General features: G+C 36.4%; 1 protein-coding gene across 5 annotated transcripts in view; it reads left to right on the top strand.

Moving 5' to 3' along the window:
- Window positions 1-369: 369 nt before the first annotated feature.
- The window catches only part of TINAG (tubulointerstitial nephritis antigen), an 84,922-nt gene continuing 60,363 nt past the window's right edge, over window positions 370-24,928 (top strand). The window contains exons 1-5 of one of the 5 annotated variants that reach the window (XM_010363845.2): window positions 370-452; window positions 1,146-1,454; window positions 13,292-13,355; window positions 14,013-14,102; window positions 19,592-19,706. In XM_010363845.2, the coding sequence (XP_010362147.1) occupies window positions 1,154-1,454; window positions 13,292-13,355; window positions 14,013-14,102; window positions 19,592-19,706 (570 nt within the window). In that variant the 5' untranslated portion in view covers window positions 370-452; window positions 1,146-1,153. Of the gene's footprint in view, window positions 521-953; window positions 1,455-13,291; window positions 13,356-14,012; window positions 14,103-19,587; window positions 19,707-24,928 lie in introns of those variants that run through there. The other 4 variants (XM_010363838.2, XM_010363830.2, XM_010363860.2 and 1 more) reach the window with 4 other exon arrangements.

Below are 24,928 nucleotides of genomic sequence, written 5' to 3'. Positions count from 1 at the left end.
GGTTGGAGTTATGAAATAGCCTGGGAAAGGAATACCCCATTTCACAGACAAATAACTGAAGACCAGAGAAGTAAATGGTGAACCCAAGGTTATAGAACCAATTAAACAGTAGCTCAGGGACCAGAGTCTGGGTTTTCTGATTGCCAAGACAGGTGCTTTCCACTAGTCCACCCAGCAACTCTTGCTGAATCATCCTCTACTGGTTACTTATCCCCAATCCAAAGGAAGTTATTGTAGTTAATGAATAAATACAGTGTAGCCAAAAACCAGTGTAAATACACAGCTCTATAAAAACACTAATGACACCTTGTCCTTCCAGTTTCCTTCACAATACCCTCCCCGCATGGCTCATTCACACTGAATACTGACTTTTCTTGAGTATAAGCTTCCTTCAAGATACTGAAGGTTCCCAGTATTTACGCTAAGCAGGGACTCAGGTGGAGAGAACTAAGGTCACCCTCAGGGAATTTCTTGCTGAATTAGGTTCCACTAAGCCTTGAAATCAAAATGCTTCTTGTAGGTAAATAGGGTGCAGATGGGAAATCAAACCAGTGTGTGACTGGGCATGATTTAGAACAACTGTTATTGATGTGACAGATCCTAGCAGGCAACCTCATGACAGCCTGCATTTTCATTGCAATGCAAGCAGATAAAATGAATAATTGGATTTTTGACTTTTGAATTTCCTGCACCTTGCCAGTGTTTATTTTAGCCATAATCTGGGTCATGTATATTCTAAGGAGGCTTTTGATTTAAGAGCCTAGATTTTTTGAGAGGCATGCAATATTCAATGTGTCTCTATGCATAAGATTTTATGTAGATATTTTGATTATGCAAAATTTCTACATTATATGAAATACAAGTTTTTTTAACTTTGGGGGACTAACAATAGTTTATTTCTAACATACATTATCCTGGTCAAACATTGAAATTCTTGATTAATGTTTAACTACAAGTATACTCATTTCAAGTAAAGGATCAGTTTCAGGGTTCAGGCTGAAGTGTCTTGATGACAAGAATTCAGGTTCCAAGGAGAAGCCCATAAGGCTAAGGGTACTAGATATAACGGAAAGTGGAAGCTATACCTGACTTCCAGAGAATGTGGACTGGATATAAGATCTTAATCTTCTCTTATCTTACTACAGAAATCTGGATGGAGAAGCAGTATTTACCTCAAAGAGAAGTGGACCTAGAAGTTTATTTCACTAGGAATCACACCGTTTTTCAAGGTACTCGATTCAAAAGAGCCATTTTCCAAGGGCAATACTGTAGAAATTTTGGCTGTTGTGAAGACAGAGATGATGGCTGTGTCACTGAGTTCTATGAGGCGAATGCATTGTGCTACTGCGATAAATTCTGTGACAGAGAAAATTCTGATTGCTGTCCTGACTACAAGTCCTTTTGCCATGAAGAGAAAGAATGGCCTCCTCACACACAGCCTTGGTATCTAGAAGGTAGGCTTTGGGAATATGTTTCGACATTATCCTCTTTCATAACAACAAGATCTGACAAACTTTCTCTCTTTTTTTTTTCTTCTTTCAATGAAATAAAAATGATTATTGCAATTGAGAAAATACATTTCTTTGGATTGTTAAAGTGCTTTGGTTTGGATGTGGGGTTCCTGTGTAATACAAGCACCTTCAGGAAAGTTCTGATTTGACAGTCCTGAGTGCTGATCAGAATCCTGACCAGTGAGTTTTGAACACTCACTCAACTTATATAAGGATTACTTAAAACTCTTCTCTCTCTCTCCTTTGTATTGACATCAGCTTTCTCAAGACTTTTTGTGTGTAACCTCTTAGAGAGCCTCAAGAAAGTCACAAGATTTACTATCTTGTGATAGTAAGTACAAAGTCACAAATCTACTATCCGTAGATTTTAGTTGTTATTTCAAGGGGCTAATGGATGCACGAGCATTAGAAACTGTGGTATTAGTAATGCTATTAAAACCAGGACAAAATAAAATAAAGTCAGTCACTCGCTCTGCCTAAGTCATACCAAATATATTCTTCATGTGTATTTTTGTTTTGCTTCATTTGTTTTTCCAGTCTGGGACTTTTAAAATTATTAAAAAGAAAGGAGGAATTCATATAGAGTAGTTGAAAAAGTCTAAGTTTAAATGGATAAATACAACATAAGGAGGATGATGGTATTCATTATATTTATCTAATTGGAGAATGACTATAGATTTTGAGCATTTGATACAATCAAACTCTGCAACAAAAACAAAACAAAATTCTACAAGTACACTTAGATGAGGCTTTATTTTTCTGTCTCTCATTGTATGAAATCTCCTCAGCAGAACTTCAGGGTTAATCAGGCTTCTCCATCACACTACTGTAAATGGGTGATGGTGACTAGAAATCCCAGTTAGAAGACATTTTAGGGTAAACTAGGGGCTTGGAATCCTTATTTCAAAACCCAGACGTCATTTAAAAAGTCAGAGCAAGACTCTGTTAAAAAAAAAAAAAAATCAGATGCCGTAGCCTTCATTCTCAATAATGCCATCTTGCTTGTAAAATTGAGGAAATGTCTCTTTATGTGTTTACATATGTATTATTTTAAATTTTCCACATAATGATTATTTATCCTTAGTCTTTACATTTTACCTATAAACAGCGTTCCCTTCTTCCCTCCCTCCATCCTTCTCTCCCTTTCTTTTATCCTTCCTTTTTTTCTCTTTTGTGTGTGTGTGTGTATGTGTGTGTGTGTGAGAGAGAGAGAGACAGACAGAGAAAGAGAGAGAGAGACAGAGTGAGAGAGAGAGACAGAGAGAGAGAGAGAGAGGGAGAGAGAGAAACAGAGTCTTGCTCTGTCACCCAGACTGGAGTGCAGTGGCAGGATCATGTCTCACTGTAGCCTCGAGCTCCTGAGCTCAAACAATCCTCCTCCCTCAGCCTCCTGAGTAGCTAGGACTACAGATGTGTGCCACCACACCCAGCTAATTTCTTTTCTTTTCTTTTTTGTAAAGATGGGTTCTTGCTATGTTTCCTAGGCTCGTCTTAAAACTCCTGGCCTCAAGCTATCCTCCCACCTTGACCTCCCAAAGTGCTAGGATTACAGGAATGAACCACTGCGCCCAGACTTTCCTTCCTTTCTTCCTTCCTGTCTCAGTTCCTCCTTTCCTTTCCTTTCCTTTCCTTTCCTTTCCTTTCCTTTCCTTTCCTTTCCTTTCCTTTCCTTTCCTTTCCTTTCCTTTCCTTTCCTTTCCTTTCCTTTCCTTTCCTTTCCTCTTTTCTTTTTGTTCTTTCTCCTTTCTTGCTTGCTTTCTTTCTTTCTTTCCTTCTTTCTTTCTTTCTCTTTCTCTTCTTCTTTCTTTCCTTCTTTCTTCTTCTTTCTTCTTTCTTTCTTTCTTTCTTTCTTTCTTTCTTTCTTTCTTTCTTTCTTTCTTTCTTTCTTTATCTCTCTCTCTCTCTCCCTTCCCTCCTTCCTTCCTTCCTTCCTTCCTTCCTTCCTTCCTTCCTTCCTTCCTTCCTTCCTTCCTTCCTTCCTTCCTTCCTTCCTTCCCTTTCTTTTTCTCTCTCTCTCTTTCTCTTTCTTTCATTTCTCCCCCTCTCCTTCTCCCTCTCTCTTTCCTTTCTTTTCCTTTCCTTTCCTTTAATTTTTATGAGCCATTCCCATCTTTCTCCAATGGTAACCTCCTTTAAAAAAAAGTTTGTGTACCCTTTTACAGCAGGTAGTCTTGTTTTGTGTGCTTGAATTATTAATTTATATAGACCATATTATGCTATAGACCTCATTCTCTTTCTTGACTTTCTCAGACAGCAGCATGTTTTAAGACTGTCTCCATGTCTCCACAGACTACTAGGACTAGTCTGTGGCTTCTGACTGATGCTTAATTCTCTGTGATGTCCCTTCATCTCATCTAACTCCCTGTTCCCTCCATGGTGGGTGGACACCTAGGTTGTCGACAGCTCTTTGCTATCATAAAGAAGTCCATGATGGACAGCCTCATGCATGCCTTCTTATCGACTTGCATGATACAACAAGACTTGAATTGCTGGGTCCCAGGTATGCAGGTAATCTGCCAGATGGCTCTCAGAAGTAGCTGCATTAGTTTATGGTCCCCTAGTACTATATGGGGACACACCTCTAACAATTAATATTATGCAGAGAAGTAACCTTTATTTATATAATCAGTAAAACATGATTTCTCATTGTCATTTTAATTTGTATTTCTCTAATTTCTAGTAGGTTTGAGCTTCTCTTCATAGGCTCATTAATGTTTGTCTTTCTTCTTTCTGTGACTTACATTTTCCTGTCCACAACCTTGTAATACAACTTAATATCCGGTACAGCAAGTGAGCTTATTCACCACCCCCTTTTTTGAAGATGACTTAGGTCACATAGACATTAATCTTCCATAAACAGTTTTTGAATAAGTTTTTCTAGTTCCTCAAAAAACTTCAGCTAGAATTTTGAGTAGAATTGCATAAAATTTATAGATGTATCTGAAGATAGTTGAACTCTGTAACGTGTTGACATCTCATCAAAGAGTATAGGATATTTCTCCACTTACTCTGATTTTTAAAAATACCCTCAAATAGATTTAACACTTTACTCTATAGTGGCCTTATAATACTCTTTGTTTATTCACGGATATTTTAAGATTTATTTTGTATTGCTTTTTTTTTTTTTTTTTTTTTTGACAGGGTCTTGCTCTGTCATCCAGGCTGCAGTACAGTGGTGCCGTCATGGCTCAATGCAGCCTCGACCTTCCCTGGGCTCAAGTGATTCTCTCGCTTTATGCTTCCAAGTAACTGGGACTACAAGTGCCTACCACCATGCCTCGCTATTTTTTTTTTTTTTTTGCATTCTTAATAGAGATGGGGTTTCTCCATGTTTCCCAGGCTGTTTCAAACTCCAGAGCTCAAACATTGTATTGCATATTTTAAAAATACATTTTATAGTTGGTTGACTGTTGTTATGAATAAATGCTATTTATTCATGAGAGCTCATATCCTATGTGGCAATTTTTTCTCAGTTCTGTTATTAGAAACAAAAATGTATTTATCACAGTAAAGATGTCTACACCGAAACTCCAAAGTAAACATCATACATAATGGAGAAATGTAGATATGTTCCCTTTAAGACTAGTAATAAAACATGGATTTCTACCGTTTTTGCTACATTTAACAGGGAGATATTTGTTATGCTTTAAGAGAAAAAAATGAAGTAAAACAATCTGAAGATAAAAAGTAAAACTTTTACTATTTGTAGATAATGTGGTAATCTACATAGAAAAAATAAAACCAACAGAAAATAGCATTAATATGAGTTAGAAATATTTAAAAACCAGGATTTTTTATTAAAAAATCCAGATGTTTAGCTACTCCTGAAAAATTGAAAAATCTGACAATTCTGGGTCCAGGGTCTTGCATGAGGTTGTCACTAGTTAGAGAGATGAGTGGTGGATGCCACTTTTGGTAACATGTGTATTTTCCATTTTCCCACATACCTTACCCCTTACTATTTTCTCTCTGACCCACTTCTCTCATTTCTGCCAGGGGTGAATATGTCTGTAGTTTCTGTAAGTGAAACTTACCTCAGTTTTGCTCAATATACAACTTACACAACTGTGCATGGACCCTTGGGCCATTACTATTGCCGGTATTTTGGGATTGAAAGAAGGTAATTTATTTGAAAATGGAAGGCATATTTTCATTGAAAAATAGAAAATACATGTTTAAAAATAGGAAATACATGTTTAATAGAAAATACACCTTTAAAATGCTAATTTTAACTTCTCTATTTTGTCGTGTTGGTATGAACCTTAAAATAATAAGTGAAGTTAATATATATTAGTAACATGATGAGAAAACGTAAGGCATCATAAGGAGCCCTGTGCCCAGGATTAGTTAGGGATCATATTCCTGTTATTCAATAGTTTCTAATAGTGACAAGATTGGGCAGTCAAGGGAAATTCACCCCTCATAGAACCTGCACACACTACATATTTAATTAACAGACCCTTCTGTAATATACCCTGAGTAGCATGTTTTTTCTTGTCTTACTGAACATACTCTTCCTCCTTACAAACTAAGATTTATTGAATACTTACTGTGGAGCCAACAACTCTTCTAAGCACCTTTCAGGTATTAACTCATTCATCATTTAATTCTACATTGTTTAATAGAACATTACTTTATTTTAATTAAACAGCAACTTCTTGAGAGTAAACATGGTGATTTACTTATCATATACTAATTATGGTGCCATGAAGTGGGAGGCCTAGTAAATATTGGTTGAATTTGGATTAATTGGTATTTAGAGGATTTTAATTTTATTTCAAATTTTGTATTTGTTGAATTAAATAATAATTTCCTCATAGGATTTAAAATAAAATATTTTCATAAGTATACTTTTTCATACATAAAGTAGTTTTAAAGATTTAGAAAGTATCAAAGTATTATTATTTATGGTTTAAATGTGCAATTTCTATATTATTTTGGATGTTGGAATATTAACAGGAGTAGTTGATAGTATTTAAAACTTTTTATATATCCGAGATTGTAGTAAGCATTGAGGGTCATAAGAAAAGAGTATTATAAAGTCCCAGGCCTTGAGAAACTTAGGATCTACATGGGTAAGGAGACTTAGGTATATGAAACAATTAGGAAGCATTGTGTGACTTGTATGCCACATGTAGACAAGAATATAACCCAGGAAAGTTGAGTATATTAAAATGGTTAACGTTTATTTGATTAAAACTGTGTACTATATAAGAATATGTCAGATTGGTGGCAACCCTAACTAAAGTAAATATTTTTAACACATAAGATATTTTGCCTGGATTCACTTTGTCATTAGCGACGAGGCTGCATGCAACCTTCTGCTTCATCATTGCTAGAAAATGGCCCTTGTAGTCATGAGCTAGTTTGGCTCTTCACGCTCCAAAAGTAATATTTGAGTACCAATAAAAAATTGGAAAATAAAGTTACAGTTTCCACATTTTGAGAAGACATTCTAAAGCATAGACGAGCACCTCTGTTTTATCTCTTTGGCCAGAATATAGTCACATGGCCATGCCAACCATCAAAGAGAGGTTTTGCTTAGCTGTGTAGTAATGTGCAATTTAAATTTTTTCAAGTCTCAGTTTAAAAGTATGAGTTGTAATGTTTTTAATGTGCTGAAATGTACTCGAGCTTTTCTTATTTGAGACATACAGCTCATACAAAAAGTAGTTGCTACTTCTTCAATATCCATTTTTGCTTGAGAGGTAGAATTTTGCCAAGACTTTAATTTAGGGTCATAGTTTATGTAGAACTTACGTTCCAGGTATAGTTTTTACTCTATTCACTATGAAAGGAAGTAATTAATCATTTTATTTTGTAGCAAAAAGTTCATATTAGACTGTAAGTGCTCCAATACAGATAACTTTTTTCTTTTATCTTGCTTTTGAAAGTAGCTATTTGAAAAGAAAATAGTACTACACAATATTGAAAAAATGTGCAAAATTAGTTAAGATAAAAATACAATGTATATTATTTATACTGTTGTTTGCACATATAAAGCAACTCTCCTCTGAGATTCTATGATCACTCACTGACCTATTAGATATTATTTTTCAGACATTTAGTTACATGGGTATTGTTCAGTTCTTCTTATTGTGCCTGTTCTAAGAGCTCTTTAAATCAAGGATTTAAAACTGTGTACATTATCTTCAGGGTTAAAAACATAAATATATCCATTTTGTACAAATTGGAAGTAAAACATACCGGTAAATATCTTCTTCCTGTGTTTTCTTTGCCATACCTGATGGTAACTTCCAGTAAATGATTTCAAACGTCAGGCTGGGTGTGGGGGCTCACACCTGTAATCCCAGCACTTTGGACGTCAAGGTGGGAGGGTGTCTTGAGGTCAAGAGTTTAAGACCAGCCTGGCAGTACAATAAGACCTCATCTCTACCAACAAAAGAAAAAAATAAATAAAAATTAGCCAGTCATGGTGGCATGCACTGTAGTCCCAGGTACATGGGAGGCTGAGGTGGGAGGATCCCTTAAGCCCAGGAGTTTGAGGCTGCTGTGAGCTATCATCCCACCAATGCACTCTAGCCTGGATGACAGAGTAAGACCCTGTCAAAGTAAAAAAAAAAAAAGTAAAAAAATTCAAATGTCAGATATGGAGAACCAACGATAGAGTTGAAAACAGAGCTCGAGTGGATTTTTCTAGACATAACCTTTTGGTGTAGTGGATTTTAAGGAGAAAGTCTAGTAGACCATCTGTTGTAAACAGACCTAAGCTAATTTGATTATGCACAATATGTTCACAATGGTAAAAAAATGTGTGTGAGTCACTGACATGTTTGAATTCGGTGAAGTTTATTTACTTCTTCACAACCTCCTTAACTATATTACAATGAAGATAAATCACAGTCCATACTTTGCTACGTATACTGACAGTTACAAATATATGACACAGACCAATTCATTAAAACTCTATAAGCTTCAGGAAGTCTTCAGTTCTGGTCCTTTTAGGTGTTCCCACATCTACGCTGCATGAAAAATTTATTAGAGGCACATGTGATAACATTACAGAGGTAGGATTCTGTTACCTGTACAGTGGCTATCAGAGAATGACAATTCTTCCTTTCTACTTGGCTGGACACAGTACACAGGACAAATATCAGTCTTAGAGCACCAAGTCTAAGAGTACAGGTGCTTTTGAGTTTAAGAGATACATATAAACTATGGGATACAAGGGTGGGATGTGACTTTGAAATATTTTGGGTTAGCTTCATAGGTAAAAAAAAAAAAAAAAAAAAAAAAAATTAGAATTTAACCAATGGGAATTAATTATTTATCACAATTATGCTGATTAACAAGTCATGAATTTTAACAATAAAACCCATTTCTGACATTTATTTTACTAATACTCCAGGGTTGATCAAAATATGGGTAATGAAAGAACTTGTAGCAGTTGCTTCAAAGTCTGGTCTTTCAGAATGAATGACACTGAACAACCCTGGGGGGTGGATTCCTGATTAGAGCAAGCAACTGCCTTTCCAACAGTTTAGACCAGCACAGATATTTATAATACACTGTGGTGAACTATTTTAAAATAAATTATAGACAACCTATCATTATCTTTTCACAATTCAAGAAGTGAAGTTCAGACCGGCACAGATACTTATAACACACTATGATGAACTATTTTAAAATAAATTATAGACAACATATCATTATCTTTTTGCACTTCAAGAAGTGAAGTTGGCCAGGTGCGGTGGCTCACGCCTGTAATCCCAGCACTTTGGGAGGCTGAGGCAGGTGGATCACAAGGTCAGGAGATCGAGACCACAGTGAAACCCCATCTCTACTAAAAATACAAAAAATTAGCCGCCACGGTGGTGGGTGCCTGTAGTCCCAGCTACTCAGGAGGCTGAGGCAGAAGAATGGCATGAACCCGGGAGGCGGAGCTTGCAGTGAACAGAGATTGTGCGACTGCACTCCAGCCTGGGCGACAGAGCAAGACTCTGTCTCAAAAGAAAAAAAAAAAAAAAAAAAAGAAGTGAAGTTTAGACCAGCACAGATACTTATAATATACTATAATGAATTATTTTAAAATAAATTATAGACAATGCATTATCATCTTTTCTCAATTCAAGAAGATAAACTATTTCATTCTCCAAATATATGATTTGCCTAATATTGCTTTAAATGCTGTTAAAGTTGCAAAAACTGCCTTAATTTCAACAGTCATTAGTTTTGGCTTTGTTTTGTTTTGTTCTGTTGGTCAAGATGCTGTGTGTGTAACCAATTAATTAACTCACTCTTAGGAGCTCTAGACATATTTTACTGAGAAAGTATAGCTACCAGACAGGAATTCTTTCATATCACTACAATCATAGTTTTCAACCTACAGTAATCTGGGTTACTGCTTACCTTGAATTGATTCCCCCTTTTGAGTTCTGAATCCCATCTTTTCTCTTTTCAATACCTCCATATCTACCATTCTCTCTTGTTTTCTTGCTCTCTTTTTCTCCTCAAGCATCATTTTTTTGTTTTCTTTTCTCCTGGTGATATGGTTTGGCTGTGTCACCACCCAAATCTCATCTTGGGTTGTAGCTCCCATAATTCTCACCTGCCTTGGGAGGGACCCGGTGAGAGGTAATTGAATAATGGGGGCAGGTATTTCACATGCTGTTCTCATGGTAGTGAATAAGTTTCATGAGATCTGATGGTTTTATAAATGGGAGTTGCCCTGCACAAGCTTTCTCTTGCCTGCCACTGTACAAAATGTCCCTTTGCTTTTCCTTAGTCTGTGGCAATGATTGTGAGGCCTCCTCAGCTATGTGGAACCATGAGTCCATTAAACCTCTTTCCTTTACAAACTACTCAGTCTCAGGTATGTCTTTATTAGCAGTGTGAGAACAGGCTAATACATGTGGATTAACCATTAATTTCCAAAATGTGTTTTTGCCTTTCCCAACTTTAAAAAAGCTCTCCCTTAACTTGATGTCTTTAAACAGCTACCATTTCATTCCCTTCTTTCCTTTTATGACAAAATATCTGAAAGAAAAATTTACTTTCTTATTCCAAGTCTCTCATCAACCCATTCCTACAGGATGTCAACTCACTGCTACTTCACTGAAATTTCTCTTGGCAGGGTTATTGGCAGTTCCTACATTGCTAAATGCAATATTCAGATGTCTGTTTTCTTGTTCTTGGCCTCTTGACAGTACTGTATGCAGCTGACCACCTAGAGCATATGAAACACTTTCTTAACCCTGTTTTTCATGACACCACCCTCTCCTCAATTCTATTCTCCCTCACAGGTCACTCCTTCCCAGTTTCGTCTTCTGAATGTCTGTCAGACACAGTGTTTTGAGCTCAGTCCTGGACCACTTTCTCTTCCTTACATACACTCTCTCCAAAAGACCCTTATTTAGTCTTGGGTTTGAAAAAGTAGATATGGATGTTTGTGTCTCCCAAAGTCATACTCCAGCCTTGGTTTAACTCTGGTCTTTTATAAACTGCTGTCTACTTGATATCTCTGTTAGGTTGTCTAGCCTAGGTTTTACCTAAATCTAAAATATACACGGTAGCAGTCTTCATTTCTTGACACAAGCCTGTTTCTTATTTTAGTGGTAGCTGTACCATTTCTTTATTACTCAAGCCAAAGTCCTAATGAGATATCTTTGATTCCTCTTTTCCCTCATTCACCAAACTCAATCCATGAGTGATTCCCTTTGAGTTACCTCCAAATTATATCCACCTACTTCTCTCTATCTTCACTACTATTATGCTAATCCTTCATCCCTCTGGGAACCTCCACCCCAGTCAGCTCAACAGGAGTGATAAGTGCAGAGATTAGGGTGGAGACATTTTGGATAAGGCCTTACAGGTTACAGTAAGAAGTTTGGTCTTATTCTCAATTTGATGGGAAATGACTTGAAGATTTTAAGTAGGAAATGACATGATGTGTATTTTTTGAAGATCTCTGTAAATGCTGTGTGAGAAATGAGGGATCCGTTGGAGTTGGGAAGGATTGTAGAAAAGGAGTGAGTGGACTGCTTCTGGGTATTGTATATAGGCTCATGCTTTACTGTGTCAGCACTTTGACCGGGGTCTGAAGTAACCGATTATGCCTTTTGTTAAAGAGATTAATTCTCATGCAAGATTAAAGTGAATACAGTGTCTCATAGTTATCTCTTACATGACATTAAGGAAAGATGACCAAGAAATGGAGTTTTTGTTAACATTAAATTTAGTGTTGAATTTTGTCAACATTAAATTTAGTGATTTGGGGTGGCTTGGTGACGGCGTTCTCCTGACTTCAAAATTATTAGCTGAGTGCAAGTCAGAGAAGGGACAGTCTTTTTTCCTTAAGGATGCTTGAGACCTCTGTTCCATTTATCCATGGAATCCATATGTTGAACACTCAAGATTCATGAGGTATGATTATAAATAAGCTTTGTTTTTATTCCACACGCTCAGTTTTTAAGAATGGTCAGGGAAGTACTTCTCTTGGCTTTGAATGAAAACTTTGATTGCTGTATGGATTTTCTGTTGTTTCTGGGTGATAAACAATTTTAGGATCTCTTTAAATTAGAAACATACTCTGGATTCAGTTATGAAAGGAGTCTAATCTTATGCAGCAATTAAAACCATGCATTTGATGTAAAGTTCAATCTTCCCACATCTTGGGTTTGCTGTATTAGGAAAACTGTGGTCAGGAGACAGGTGGTTTCCTTTTCTTACCCCCATGATTGTGAAGTATCAAAATTCCATGTGAAAGGGATGCATAGATGCAAATACATAAATAATTAGATTCATTAAGTAGAATATTGGACTGCAAAACATCCAGGGGAGGGGCAGTTGTGAAATATTTTCTATTAAAATATTAGCTTTGTAACATTGTGGCTAGAAGTTAACAAGGTCCCTTGGAAATCTTTCTAAACCTATAGTTTGCCCTATGCTTTTATGAATAAAAGGTTAAAATTCATTTTGTTTAATTAGAGGCCATTGGCATAAAATATCAATTACATGTTTCTATCAAAAACAATTTCACCAGACAATGTTGAGTCCCTTTTGCAAATTTAGTGTTAATTTTGAATTTAAGCAGATTATATTTTCAAAAGGAATTTAAATTTTTAAGCAGAGCACTATTTTTACAATATGTTACTAATGGCTTTTATATGATAATGATTCACCAGTCATCTCTTTTGAGTAGTTCATATAATCTCATAAAGCAGTTAATAACCAGTTTCAGTTAATAGTTAAAAAACATTTGGATTTGGAAGGCAAATGGCTACAATCTTACTGATTTCATGAATTTTTTCTCTTATTCAGATCCTAAAGAAAAAAAATAGAATTTGTCTTTGTAAGGTAAATTCAATGAAGTGACCCAGTATTTTGAGTCCAAAGCTATGGGCTACTTGCTCCAGTCATATCCAATTAATTATAAGCACTTGTGAGACTTAATTAGTTGTTTTTTTAAATGAGAAATGCCATAAATCAATTCAAATACTATTATATTGCTTACTTACTTAAAAGCATTAATTATTTTTTAAGCATAGTGATTAATTCCTTGGTAATCTTGTTTTCATACTTTGCAAATCCTCCCTGTTGGAACATAATATGCAGTTTAAAGATAAAAGCGTTGAAACAAGCCCAGAAGATTTCGATATACAAACCTTAACACAAACCAGACATGGATTTCTATCAGCTTTTTTGGCACCAAACATGTCTGCATATTTGAAAAGCTAACTATGATTTTTGATTACATTTTATGTTAATGCACTTTATTACTTAGTTTAGGATTTTCATTTCTTTACATGTTACTTTGACAGGTTGCTTCAAAGATGGTCAACATTATGAAGAGGGATCAGTAATTAAAGAAAACTGCAACTCCTGGTAATAAATTTAAGTGATGCAGAACTGAGTTCTACTGTGTGTGTATGTTTTCTTCAAATAAAAGAAATATTTGTGTAACAAAGCATGTATTTATGTATGTATAGACAGAATCATATGTCATAAGACATCATATACCTGTAACTTTGTATAAGTATATTTAATTTTAAGGGATTTTGAAAATTTAATCATTAATATCTTTTAATGTTTGAGGTTGATGTTCTTGACAATAGGTCTTCATCATACAACAGGTCTTCATTAAATGTACCTCTTAATTATAATATTCTGATACCCTACGGACAAATTGTGTTTTTTGAGCACAATAACTATATAAAAACAGGATGCTTTAAAACGACTAGCCTGCAGAAAGTTTCCAAATACAAGTACATGGAATCTACTGTCCAATTTGGCTTATGTTTTTAAACTTCAATGGATGTGTGATCATATCATTTGTTAATTGCCTGGAGTAGAGGATTACAGCATATTGAATGGTAGCTAACGTATGTTTTACAATTTATTTTTGCCAAGAATCAAATAACCATATGGCTAACATTAATCAAGACATTATGTTTTATGCCTTAACAATGTGTAACTCTTTTTACTAATTGAAATATACTTCATAAAGACCAAGCCACTTTTGTAATCATCATATCTTTACAGCACATGCTCAGGACAGCAATGGAAATGCTCCCAGCATGTATGCCTTGTTCGTCCAGAATTAATTGAAAAGGTCAATAAAGGAGACTATGGGTGAGAGAAATCTTGCTTTATATGCTTCTTGACACTGCCATTTACTATGCAGGTTTCAATGTATTGCTTGGTTTCTATAAATGGTCATTCATTGTTTAAAGAGAAAGAGTGGGAGAGAAATAGAAAGGGAGAGAGAAAGCATGTAAAACTGGAATGCAAAGGTAAACATTAAGTAATTAAAATGATCAAATAAGAAATCTAGAGCATAGTTAGGAAACGGCAGTGTCATGGTGTAGGTAAGGGAAGTGGAGTAAAGCTACTTTGGATAAGTATTTAGGCAAAATCAGGAAGTCAGCAAAATTCATTTATTCATACTAACCATCTCTTCCTCTGCTGCTGCCCTCACCAAGTCAATCACATGCTTAGCTATCATGGGTAGAATCTGACCTTACAAGGATGATATTCAAATAACAAGCCAATCTAAATAATTTCACTGAAATGATGGGTATCTAGCCAATGTCACTTACAGTTGAATCAAAAGACAGATTGAGCTACTTTACTTTAATAGTACACTAAAGATAGGGATGATTGACACTGAAACATTGGAAATAACTGATGCTCTTGTACAGACTGAAAAATTAGATGGCTTCTCCATTTACACAGAGGAAATTAAGATGTAGGCACTGGCCTGGCAAGGTGGCTTATGCCTGTAATCCCAGCACTTTGGGAGGCCGAGGCGGGTGGGAAGATCACTTGAAGCCAGGAGTTCAAGACCAGCCTGGACAACATAGTGAAACCCCATTTCTACTGAAAACACAGAAAATATTAGCTGGGCATGGTGATGCATGCCAGTAATTCCAGTTACTCAGGAGGCTGAAGCATGAGAATCACTGAAGCCTGGGAGGCGGAGGTTGCAGTGAGCCGAGATTGCGCCACTGCGCTCCAGCATGGGCATCCGGGGTGAAACCCTGTCAAAAAAGAAAAAAAAGAAAAAGAAAAAGAAAACGATACAGGCACCAACACTGACTTTTATTATAAAATTAAAAGGAAAAAGGACAGGCCAGTTGGTATCTGCTTCAGGATTTCTCCACTGCCATTGATCAAATCTCGATATATCCTTGATAACATCTTCCACATTTCTGGAAAAGACTTCACATAAAAAGATATATTATTGAGCAATTAGAAAAGTGAAATAATCTGGAGATGTATTTTTATAAAATGGAAGTATAATCTCCTTCCACATATAACATGTTGTTTCTCAGCATAATGGGGATACTAAATTTCAACGTATTCAAAGTTTTTTCTTGAAAGATACAAAACATATAGAAAGTCACATTTGTTGATATTAATATCCTAAAACCATTCTCAGTTCCTCTGTGTGTGTGTGAGTGTGTGTGTTTGTGTTAAATCAATATTTTAGAAGATAACTTGATGACATTTTAAGTATTTCTAGGGAAAACCAATTATAATTTTTTGTGGCAAATCATATTTAAATTATTCAAAGAACATGAGAGTATGTGCCATCTTGAAAAATTGAATCAGATTCCTAAAAGTGTTCAAATGCTAGACCTAATTAACATACGCTTCCAAGAAACCAAAACAGAGGAGCCTAGTTTTCCACTATTAAAAGTACATGAGAAACCACAGTCTAAATCAATGTGATACACTTAATAAAACACACTTAGGAGTACAGAGGTTGTTGGGAATGCTATCAGGTTGGTGTAAAAGTGTATGGTGGTTTTGGCCAAAACTATCGTTACTTTTGCATCAACCTAATATCTTCCTTGGAAGGAAGAACGTTCTTTCCATGATTTATTTATTTTGAGCATGCCCTAGGGCTACTTAAGAGGCATGGGCTTTGTATTTTAGTAGCAAGTATTAGACATCACATAACTTTCAAAGAGTAGAAAATGAAGTATAATTGGAGCAAAAGGAAACATACAAAAACCAAAGGAAAAAAAGTTAAGTGAAAGGAACAAGCTATAGAGACAAGAAATAAAACTAAAATTAATTTACCAGAGCAAAAAAGGGGGGAAGTCTTTAAATTTAAAAGAAAGTTCTAATTCTCAGCTATTCTCTCTTCATCATGCTCAAATTGTTTTCACGTGTAAAAATATAATCATATTATATCATTCAGTATTTATTAAGTGCTTTTAAAAATAGCCTACACCAAATATGCAATCTTGGCTTTAAAATATTTCTTTCCAACATCTTGACAGTATTTTAGATCTAAGTCTTTATTTATTCTATGTAATGTACTTCAGTGCTTATTTATTCTCTGTATTATTTTTTAATGTAATCAGTTGATATTAATAAAACATATGTTCTACTGGTGGCATGGCTGAGGATACACATAAATAATTTCGGCCTGGCAAAGTGGCTTGTGCCTGTAATCCCAGCACTTTGGGAGGCCGAGGCAAGCAGATCACTTGATATCAGGAGTTTGAGATCAGCCTGGCCAACATGGTGAAACCCCATCTCCACCATAAATGCAAAAATTAGCCGGGTGTGATGGCATGGGCCTGTAGTCCCGGCTACTCATTAGGTGGAGGCACTAGAATTGCTTGAACCCAGGAGGTGAAGGTTGCAGTGAGCTGAGATCATGCCACTGCACTCCAGCCTAGGAAACAGAGTGAGATTCTGTCTCAAACAAAACAAAACAAAAAAACAAATAATTTCTATGTTAAGGGAATTTACCATCTAGTTGAGGAGCCAACACTGCCATACCTTTATAAAAGGATTTCTAATAATAGGGGAGAATATAAGTGCTACATTAGTGGCACAAGTAATAATCAGCAGGTTAGTGGAATAAAGGGAGATATATAAGTGTTTCAATTACCTGCTGCTGCGTAACAAATCATTCCAAGATTCAACATTTTAAAACCATAAAATTTTCATCTTTTCACATCAGCAATTTGGAATAGGTTCAACTGAGGCTCTTTTGCTGCTCTATTCTGGAATTACTCCCGTGTCAATAGAGCCTCAACTGAGGTTGAATTGTCTGTGATGGCCTTACACTATACCTTGTGGTTGGTGCTGATTGTTGATTGGGCCACGTTTCTCCAGCAGGCTAGCTTTGGCCTCTTCTCATAATTACTATTCTGATGGGGCATATGTGGAAGCTGCCCCAGTCCTCCCTTGAAGCTTATGCTTGAAAGTTTCAAGATCACAATTCTACTGCTTTCTATTGGGTAAAGCAAGTTACTAGGCCAGCCTACGTTCAAAGGCTAGAGAAACAGATTCTTTCTTATGAACTCAAAATTTGGTTTACTGGATAAGTTGGCTTTCATTTTTCACTGTTTTCTCAAAACCCGCTCACCCCAAACTGCAGTGATCAACTTCTACCTATTCTTAGTTACTGGCATCCTGCTATATCTGGTCAACTTGAAAATTTGAAGTTAGTTTAATTCTTCCTTCCTTTTATTCTCAGTCAGTAGGTATTGCTAACTCCCGCACTAAAAGTTTCTCTTAGATATTTACTTCTTCCATTCTAGACTATATTCTAATGCATTTCTTTATCAAGCCTAGTTTGAATTATCTAACTTGTCTCTGTTTCCAGAAATTCTCAATGGAACCCTGTTGCTTGTGAAACATGTATTGCCCTTAGCATAAATAATATGTTGGCCCAAAAACTTTTTTACTACCTTATCTTTTATACCGTTTTCAGCCCCTGTGTCCCTATCCTCTCTCCTAGTTTAAGCATTTAACTTATCTGTCATTCCCTACACATGCCACCCAACTTCAAACCTGTATGCTTTAATCAAGAGTTACCTTTACTTTAAACAAATGCTATCTTCTTTCATATGTGGTCACCAAACTCATTCTCATCCTTCCAGATAGAGAACTAAATTTGCTTTATGTAAAAAATTTGCCAACTCCTTCAGTTATGTTTGAATCTTTTGATCATCTTTTGATCTACTGCTGATAGATGGCACACGCCGAAGTCATTTCTATCTTTGTATTTTTACTTAAGGTATGAGCTTCTTAAATGTAGAAAACTTTATTCATATCTATGTTCTCAGTGTTTATTAGAGAATATGACAGATCAATTAAGAAAGTTCAATAAATGCTAAATTGGATTAAAGTGAAAATTATGAGTCTAAGTCAAGAAGGATGTTATAGATTAGTCATACCTTTCACACTTTTGAGCATATCTCACAGTAGAACATACATCTTACTTTGTGATCTAGTACACACACTCATGCACAAGCATCAACACACACACACACAGACACACGCACAGAGTTTATTACCCTTAGTATTTGTAATAAACTCTATTTCCTATTATTTCTCCTATCTTCTATTTTATTTTCTTAAACTATCACCCTACTAACCAAATTGAGTGCTCAATTAAATAACCTATGAACATCTCTGACCTGATGTTTGAAAACTACTAACATACGGCAACAAAAACATACTTTACTGATGTCACAGTTTTGCCCAATTTTGCCCTGTTAGCCTTTTGAATTATACTACAATATCTCTTATATTCAGAGGTTCTCTTATTGAGATTCCTTGGGTAATGAAGATTGCACTTTAAATTGTAGCTAAGTTTCTAAGGATTTTATGAACTAACACAACTTATACGAAAGAAAAGCATTAACTTGTGAGGTATATTATTAAAAATTAAGTTGTGTTTTCAATGATTCGTAGGAGCCTATCACATTATAAACGATTTTGGTGATAAACATAGTAGGACAGGGTTTAAATTTGACATAAGTACAGAAAATATATTGACCTCAAGTGGTAGATAATTCAGAATAGGCAATGATTAAATTACTTGCATCTTTCTAATTTTTTATCTACTATCATCTAGTAAAAAAATTTTGTTTGTCTTCAAATTTCAATATTAAATTTTGAAGAGAAATTTTTTTTTCTAATTAAGAGCACAAAATACATCTCTACAAAAATATGCACTTTTGTTACCTAATTTCACATCAACTGATTTTCTATTATTATTAATAAATAAGATGATGGAGCACTTAACACAAATGAACTCATTTAATACATAATAGAATATTTCAATATCTAAAAATTAGCACTGATGTCATTTTTAAAAATTATAATTATTTTGTCCTTCATTATTCATGCATACTTTTTTACTTTGTCAATTTCTTTTCAAATATAAATTTTAAAGAAAATGTACTAACCTATTTAATGTATCAGTACATTTCTGTATATTTAAGCTTCTTTCTAAGATGCATTTAATGGCATTTAAAGCAAACTACATATATTGGCCTTATTAACACTTAATCCCTTTGTAGTATGTAAACATTTCATATTCTTAGCATTAACTTACATTAATATGGTCTTATGTTCCTCATATGAATCATTAAAATACTTGAAATGTACCTTATTTAGGAAGAGTATCTCATACCCTTGATTATTAAAATAATCACTAATGCATCATTTATATAAACAATAGCCTGCGATAATTCTCATATTGTGAGATTTGCTGCTGTTGAATTTCGGAAATATAAAGGAACATGTATTTGTAAAAATGATGTCACATAACCTGTATATATTTTTCTTCTTCATTTGTAAGGCAGATGGACAGCACAGAACTACAGCCAATTTTGGGGAATGACTTTAGAAGATGGTTTCAAATTTCGCCTTGGCACTTTGCCACCTAGTCCCATGCTCCTGAGCATGAATGAAATGACAGTAAGTATTCCTTCTGATTCATGTATGTGCACGTATTTGTATAAGTGTGTTCATGTGTGCATTAAAAGCAATTATAAATCACTAAAATAATGAGTTTTGAGCTTTCAGAGTCATAATTTTGTCACAAAATTAAAAAATCCTTTCCCCAAATGGTTGTTAAACCCCTCAAAAGTTTCATGTGGGCTTTGCAAGTTTACTGTTACCAATTAGACATAGTCTCCTTTAGGAATGATTGAATGGCCTGGCAAGATGGTGGAATAAGAACAGCTGGTTGGCAGCTCCCAGCGAGACCAACGCAAAAGGTGGGTGATTTCTGCATTACCAACTGAGGTACCTGGTTCATCTCATTGGGACTGGTTAGACAGTGGGTGCAACCCACGGTGGGTGAGCAGAAGCAGGATAGGGTGTCATCTCACCCAGGAAAAGCAAGGAGTCTGGGAACTCCCTCCCCCAGTCAAGGGAAGCCATGAAGGACTGTGCTGTGAGGGATGGTGCATTCTGGCCCAGATACTATGCTTTTCCCATAGTCTTCACAGTCCACAGACCAGGAGATTCCCTCAGGTGCCTACACTACCAGGACCCTGGGTTTCAAGCACCAAACTGGGTGGCCATTTGGGCAGACACTAAGCTAGATGCAGGAGTTTTTTTTTTTGTTGTTGTTGTTTTTGTTTTTGTTTTTTTTTTTTTTTACCCCAGTAGAGCCTGGAATGCCAGTGAGACAGAACTATTCACTGTCCTGGAAAGGGGGCTGATGCCAGGGAACTGAGTGGTCTTGCTCAGCATATCCCACCCCTACAGAGCCCAGCAAGCTAACATTCACCAGCTTGAAATTCTCACTGCCAGCACAGCAGTCTGAAGTTGACCTGGGACACTGGAGCTTGGTGGGTTAAGGGGTGTCGGCCATTACTGAGGCTTGAGTAGGCAGTTTTCCCCTTACAGTGTAAACAAAACCACTTGGAAGTTCAGACAGGGTGGAGCTCACCACAGCACAACAAAACCACTGTAGTCAGACTGCCTCTCTACATTCCTCCTCTCTGAGCAGGGCATCTTTGAAAGAAAGGCAGCAGCTCCAGGCAGTGGCTTATAGACAAAACTCCCATCTCCCTGAGACAGGTGCACCTAGGGGAAGGGGCAGCTGTGGGAACAGCTTCAGCAGACTTAAATGTTCCTGCCTGCCAGATCTGAAGAGAGCAGTGGATATTCCAGCATGGTGCTCTAGCTCTGTTAAGGGACAGACTGCCTCCTCAAGTGGGTTCCTGACTGGGAGACACCTCCCAGTGGGGGTCAACAGACACCTCATACAGGAGAGCTCTGACTGTCATCTGGTGGGTGCTGCTCTGGGATGAAGCTTCCAGAGGGACTCTGTTAAGGGACAGACTTTCTTCCAGTGCCTCTTGACTGGCAGACACCTCCCAGCAGGGGTCAACAGACACCTCATACAGGAGAGCTCTGACTGGCATCTGGTGGATGCTGCTCTGGGATGAAGTTTCCAGAGGAAGGAACAGGCAGCAATCTTTGCTGTTCTGAAGCCCCTGCTGGTGATACCCAGGCAAACAGGGTCTGGAGTAGACCTCCAGCAAACTCCAGCAGACCTGCAGAAAAGTAGCCTGACTGGTAGAAAAAAAAAACTAACAAACAAAAAGCAATAGCATCAACATCAAAAAAAGGATGCCCACGCAAAAACCCCATCCAAAGGTCACCAACATCAAAGGCCAAAAGTAGATAAATCCACAAAGGTGAGGAAAAACCAGCACAAAAAAGCTGAAAATTCCAAAAACCAGTATGCCTCTTCTCTTCCAAAGGATCACAACTCCTTGCAAGCAAGGGAACAAAATTGGACGGAGAATGAATTTGACTAATTGCTAGAAGTAGGCTTCAGAAAGTGGATAATAACAAACTCCTCCAAGCTAAGGGAGCATGTTCTAACCGAATGTAAGGAAGCTAAGAACCTTGATAAAAGGTTACGGGAACTACTAACCAGAATAACCAGTTGAGAGAAGAACATAAATGACCTGATGGAGCTGAAAAATACAACATGTGAGCTTCATGAAGCATACACAAGTATCAATAGCTGATTCAATCAAGCAGAAGAAAGGATATCAGAGATTGAAGATCAACTTAATGAAATAAAGCATGAAGACAAGATTAGAGAAAAGCAAATGGAAAGGAATAAACAAAGCCTCTAAGAAATATGCGACTATGTGAAAAGACCAAACCTACATTTGATTGGTGTACCTAAAAATGATGGGGCAAATAGAACCAAGTTGGAAAAAACACTTCAGGATATTATCCAGGAAAACTTCCCCAATCTACCAAGACAGGCCAAAATTCAAATTCAGGAAATACAGAGAATACCACAAAGATACTCCTCGAGAAGAGCAACCCCAAGGCACATAATTGTTAGATTCACCAAGGTTAAAATGAAGGAAAAAGTGTTAAGGACAGACAGAGAGAAAGATCAAGTTACCCACAAAGGGAGGCCCATCAGACTAACAGCAGATCTCTCTGCAGAAACCCTAAAAGCCAGAAGAGAGTGGGGACCAATATTCAACATTCTTAAAGAAAAGAATTTTCAGCTCAGAACTTCATATCCAGCCAAACTAACCTTCATAAGTGAAAAAGAAATAAAATCCTTTATAGACAAGCAAATGCTCAGGGATTTAGTCACCACCAGGCTTGCCTTATAAGAGCTCCTGAAGAAAGCACTAAATATAGAAAGGAAAAATTGATACCAGCCACTGCAAAAACATACCAAAATTTAAAGACCATTGACACTATGAAGAAACTGCATCAACTAATGGGCAAAATAACCAACTAGTATCATAATGTCAGGATCAAATTCACACATAGCACTACTAACTTTAAATGTTAATGGGCTAAATGCCCCAATTAAAAGACACAGACTGGCAGATTGAATAAAGAGTCAAGACCCATTGGTGTGCTGTATTCAGGAGACCCATCTCACATGCAAAGACACACATAGGCTCAAAATAAAGGGATGGAGGAATATTTACCAAGTAAATGGAAAGATAAAAAAAGCAGAGGTTGCAATCCCGATCTCTGATAAAGCAGAGTTTAAACAAAGAAAGATCAAAAAGACCGAGAAGGGCATTACATAATGATAAGGAGATCAAGGCAACAAGAAGAACTAACTAACATGAATATATATGCACCCAATACAGGAGCACCCAGATTCATAAAGCAAGTTCTTAAAGACCTACAAAGAGACTTAGACTGTCACATAATAATAGTTGAAGATTTCAACACCTCACGGCCAGTATTAGACAAACCAATGAGACAGAAAATTAACGAGGAGATTCAGGACTTGAACTCAGTTCTGGACGAGGCGGACTTAATAGACATCTACAGAATTCTCCACCCAAAATCAACAGAATATACATTCTTCTCAGCACCACATAGCATTTATTCTAAAATTGAACATGTAATTGGAAGTAAAACACTCCTCGGCATATGCAAAAGAACGGAAATCATAACAAACTGTCTATCAGATTAGAATTCTGGAATAAGAAACTCACTCAAAACTGCACAACTACATGTAAACTGAACAACCGATTCCTGAATGACTACTGGGTAAATAACAAAATTAAGGCAGAAATAAGTTCTTTGAAATGAATGAGAACAAAGACACAATGTACCAGAATCTCTGGGACACAGCTAAAGCTGTGTCTAGAGGGAAATTTATAGCATTTAATGCCCACTGGAGAAAATGAGAAAGATCTAAAACTGACACCCTAATCTCACAATTAGAATTAGAGAAGCAAGAGCAAACAAATTCAAAAGCTAGCAGAAACAAGAAATAACTAAGATCAGAGCAGAATTGAAGGAGATAGAGACATGATAAACCCTTCAAAACATCAGTGAATCCAGGAGCTGGTTTTTTGAAAAGATTAACAAAATAGATAGACCACTAGCCAGGCTAATATAGAAGAAAAGAGAGAAGAACCAAATAGACACAATAAAAAATGGTAAAGGGATAACATCAATGATACCACAGAAATACAAACTACCATCAGAGAATACTATAAATACCTCTATGCAAATAAACTAGAAAATCTAGAAGAAATGATGAATTCCTGGACACATGCACCCTCCCAAGACTAAACCAGGAAGAAGTTGAATCCCTGACAAGACCAATAACCAGTTCTGAAATTGAGGCAGTAATTAATGGCTTACCAACCAAAAAAAGTCTAGGACCAGACAAATTCACAGCCAAATTCTTCCAGAGGTACAAAGAGGAGCTGGTACCATTTCTTCTGAAACTATTCCAAACAATAGAAAAAGAGTGACTCCTCCCTAACTCATTTTGTGAGGCCAGCATCATCCTGATACCAAAACCTGGCAGAGACACAACAAAAAACCAAAATTTCAGGCCAATATCCCTGATGAACATCGATGTGAAAATCCTCAATAAAATACTGGCAAACCGAATCCAGCAGCACATTAAAAAGCGTATCCACCATGATGAAGTTGGCTTCATCCCTGAGATGCAAGTCTGCTTCAACATATCCAAACATCACATAAACAGAACCAATGACAAAAACCACATGATTATCTCAATAGATGCAGAAAAGGCCGTTGACAAAATTCAACAGCCCTTCATGCTAAAAACACTCAATAAACTAGGTATTGATGAAACATATCTCAAAATAATAAGAACTATTTATGATAAACCCACAGCCAATATCATACTGAACGGGCAAAAGCTGGAAGCATTCCCTTTGAAAACCGGCCCAAGACAAGGATGCCCTCTCTCACCACTATTATTCAACATAGTATTGGAAGTTCTGGCCAGGACAATCAGGAAAGAGAACAAAATAAAGTGTATTCATACAGGAAGAGAGGAAGTCAAATTGTCTCTGTTTGCAGATGACATGATTGTATGTTTAGAAAACCACATCGTTTCAGCCCAAAATCTCTTTAAGCTGATAAGCAACTTCAGCAAAGTCTCAGGATACAAAATGAATGTGAAAAAATCACAGACATTCCTATTCACCAATAACAGACAAACAGAGAGCCAAATCATAGTGAACTCTCATTCACAATTGCTACAAAGAGAATAAGATACCTAGGAATACAACCTACAATGGATGTGAAGGATCTCTTCAAGGAGAACTACAAACCACTGCTCAAGGAAATAAGAGAAGGCACAAACAAATGCAAAAACATTCCTTGCTCATGGATAGGAAGAATCAATATTGTGA

This window comes from Rhinopithecus roxellana, chromosome 4, assembly GCF_007565055.1.
Source record: "Rhinopithecus roxellana isolate Shanxi Qingling chromosome 4, ASM756505v1, whole genome shotgun sequence".
NCBI classification, from domain to species: domain Eukaryota; kingdom Metazoa; phylum Chordata; class Mammalia; order Primates; family Cercopithecidae; genus Rhinopithecus; species Rhinopithecus roxellana.
The sequence above is the reverse complement of the archived record's forward strand: the minus strand, read 5'-3'. Positions and strand labels throughout refer to the sequence as shown.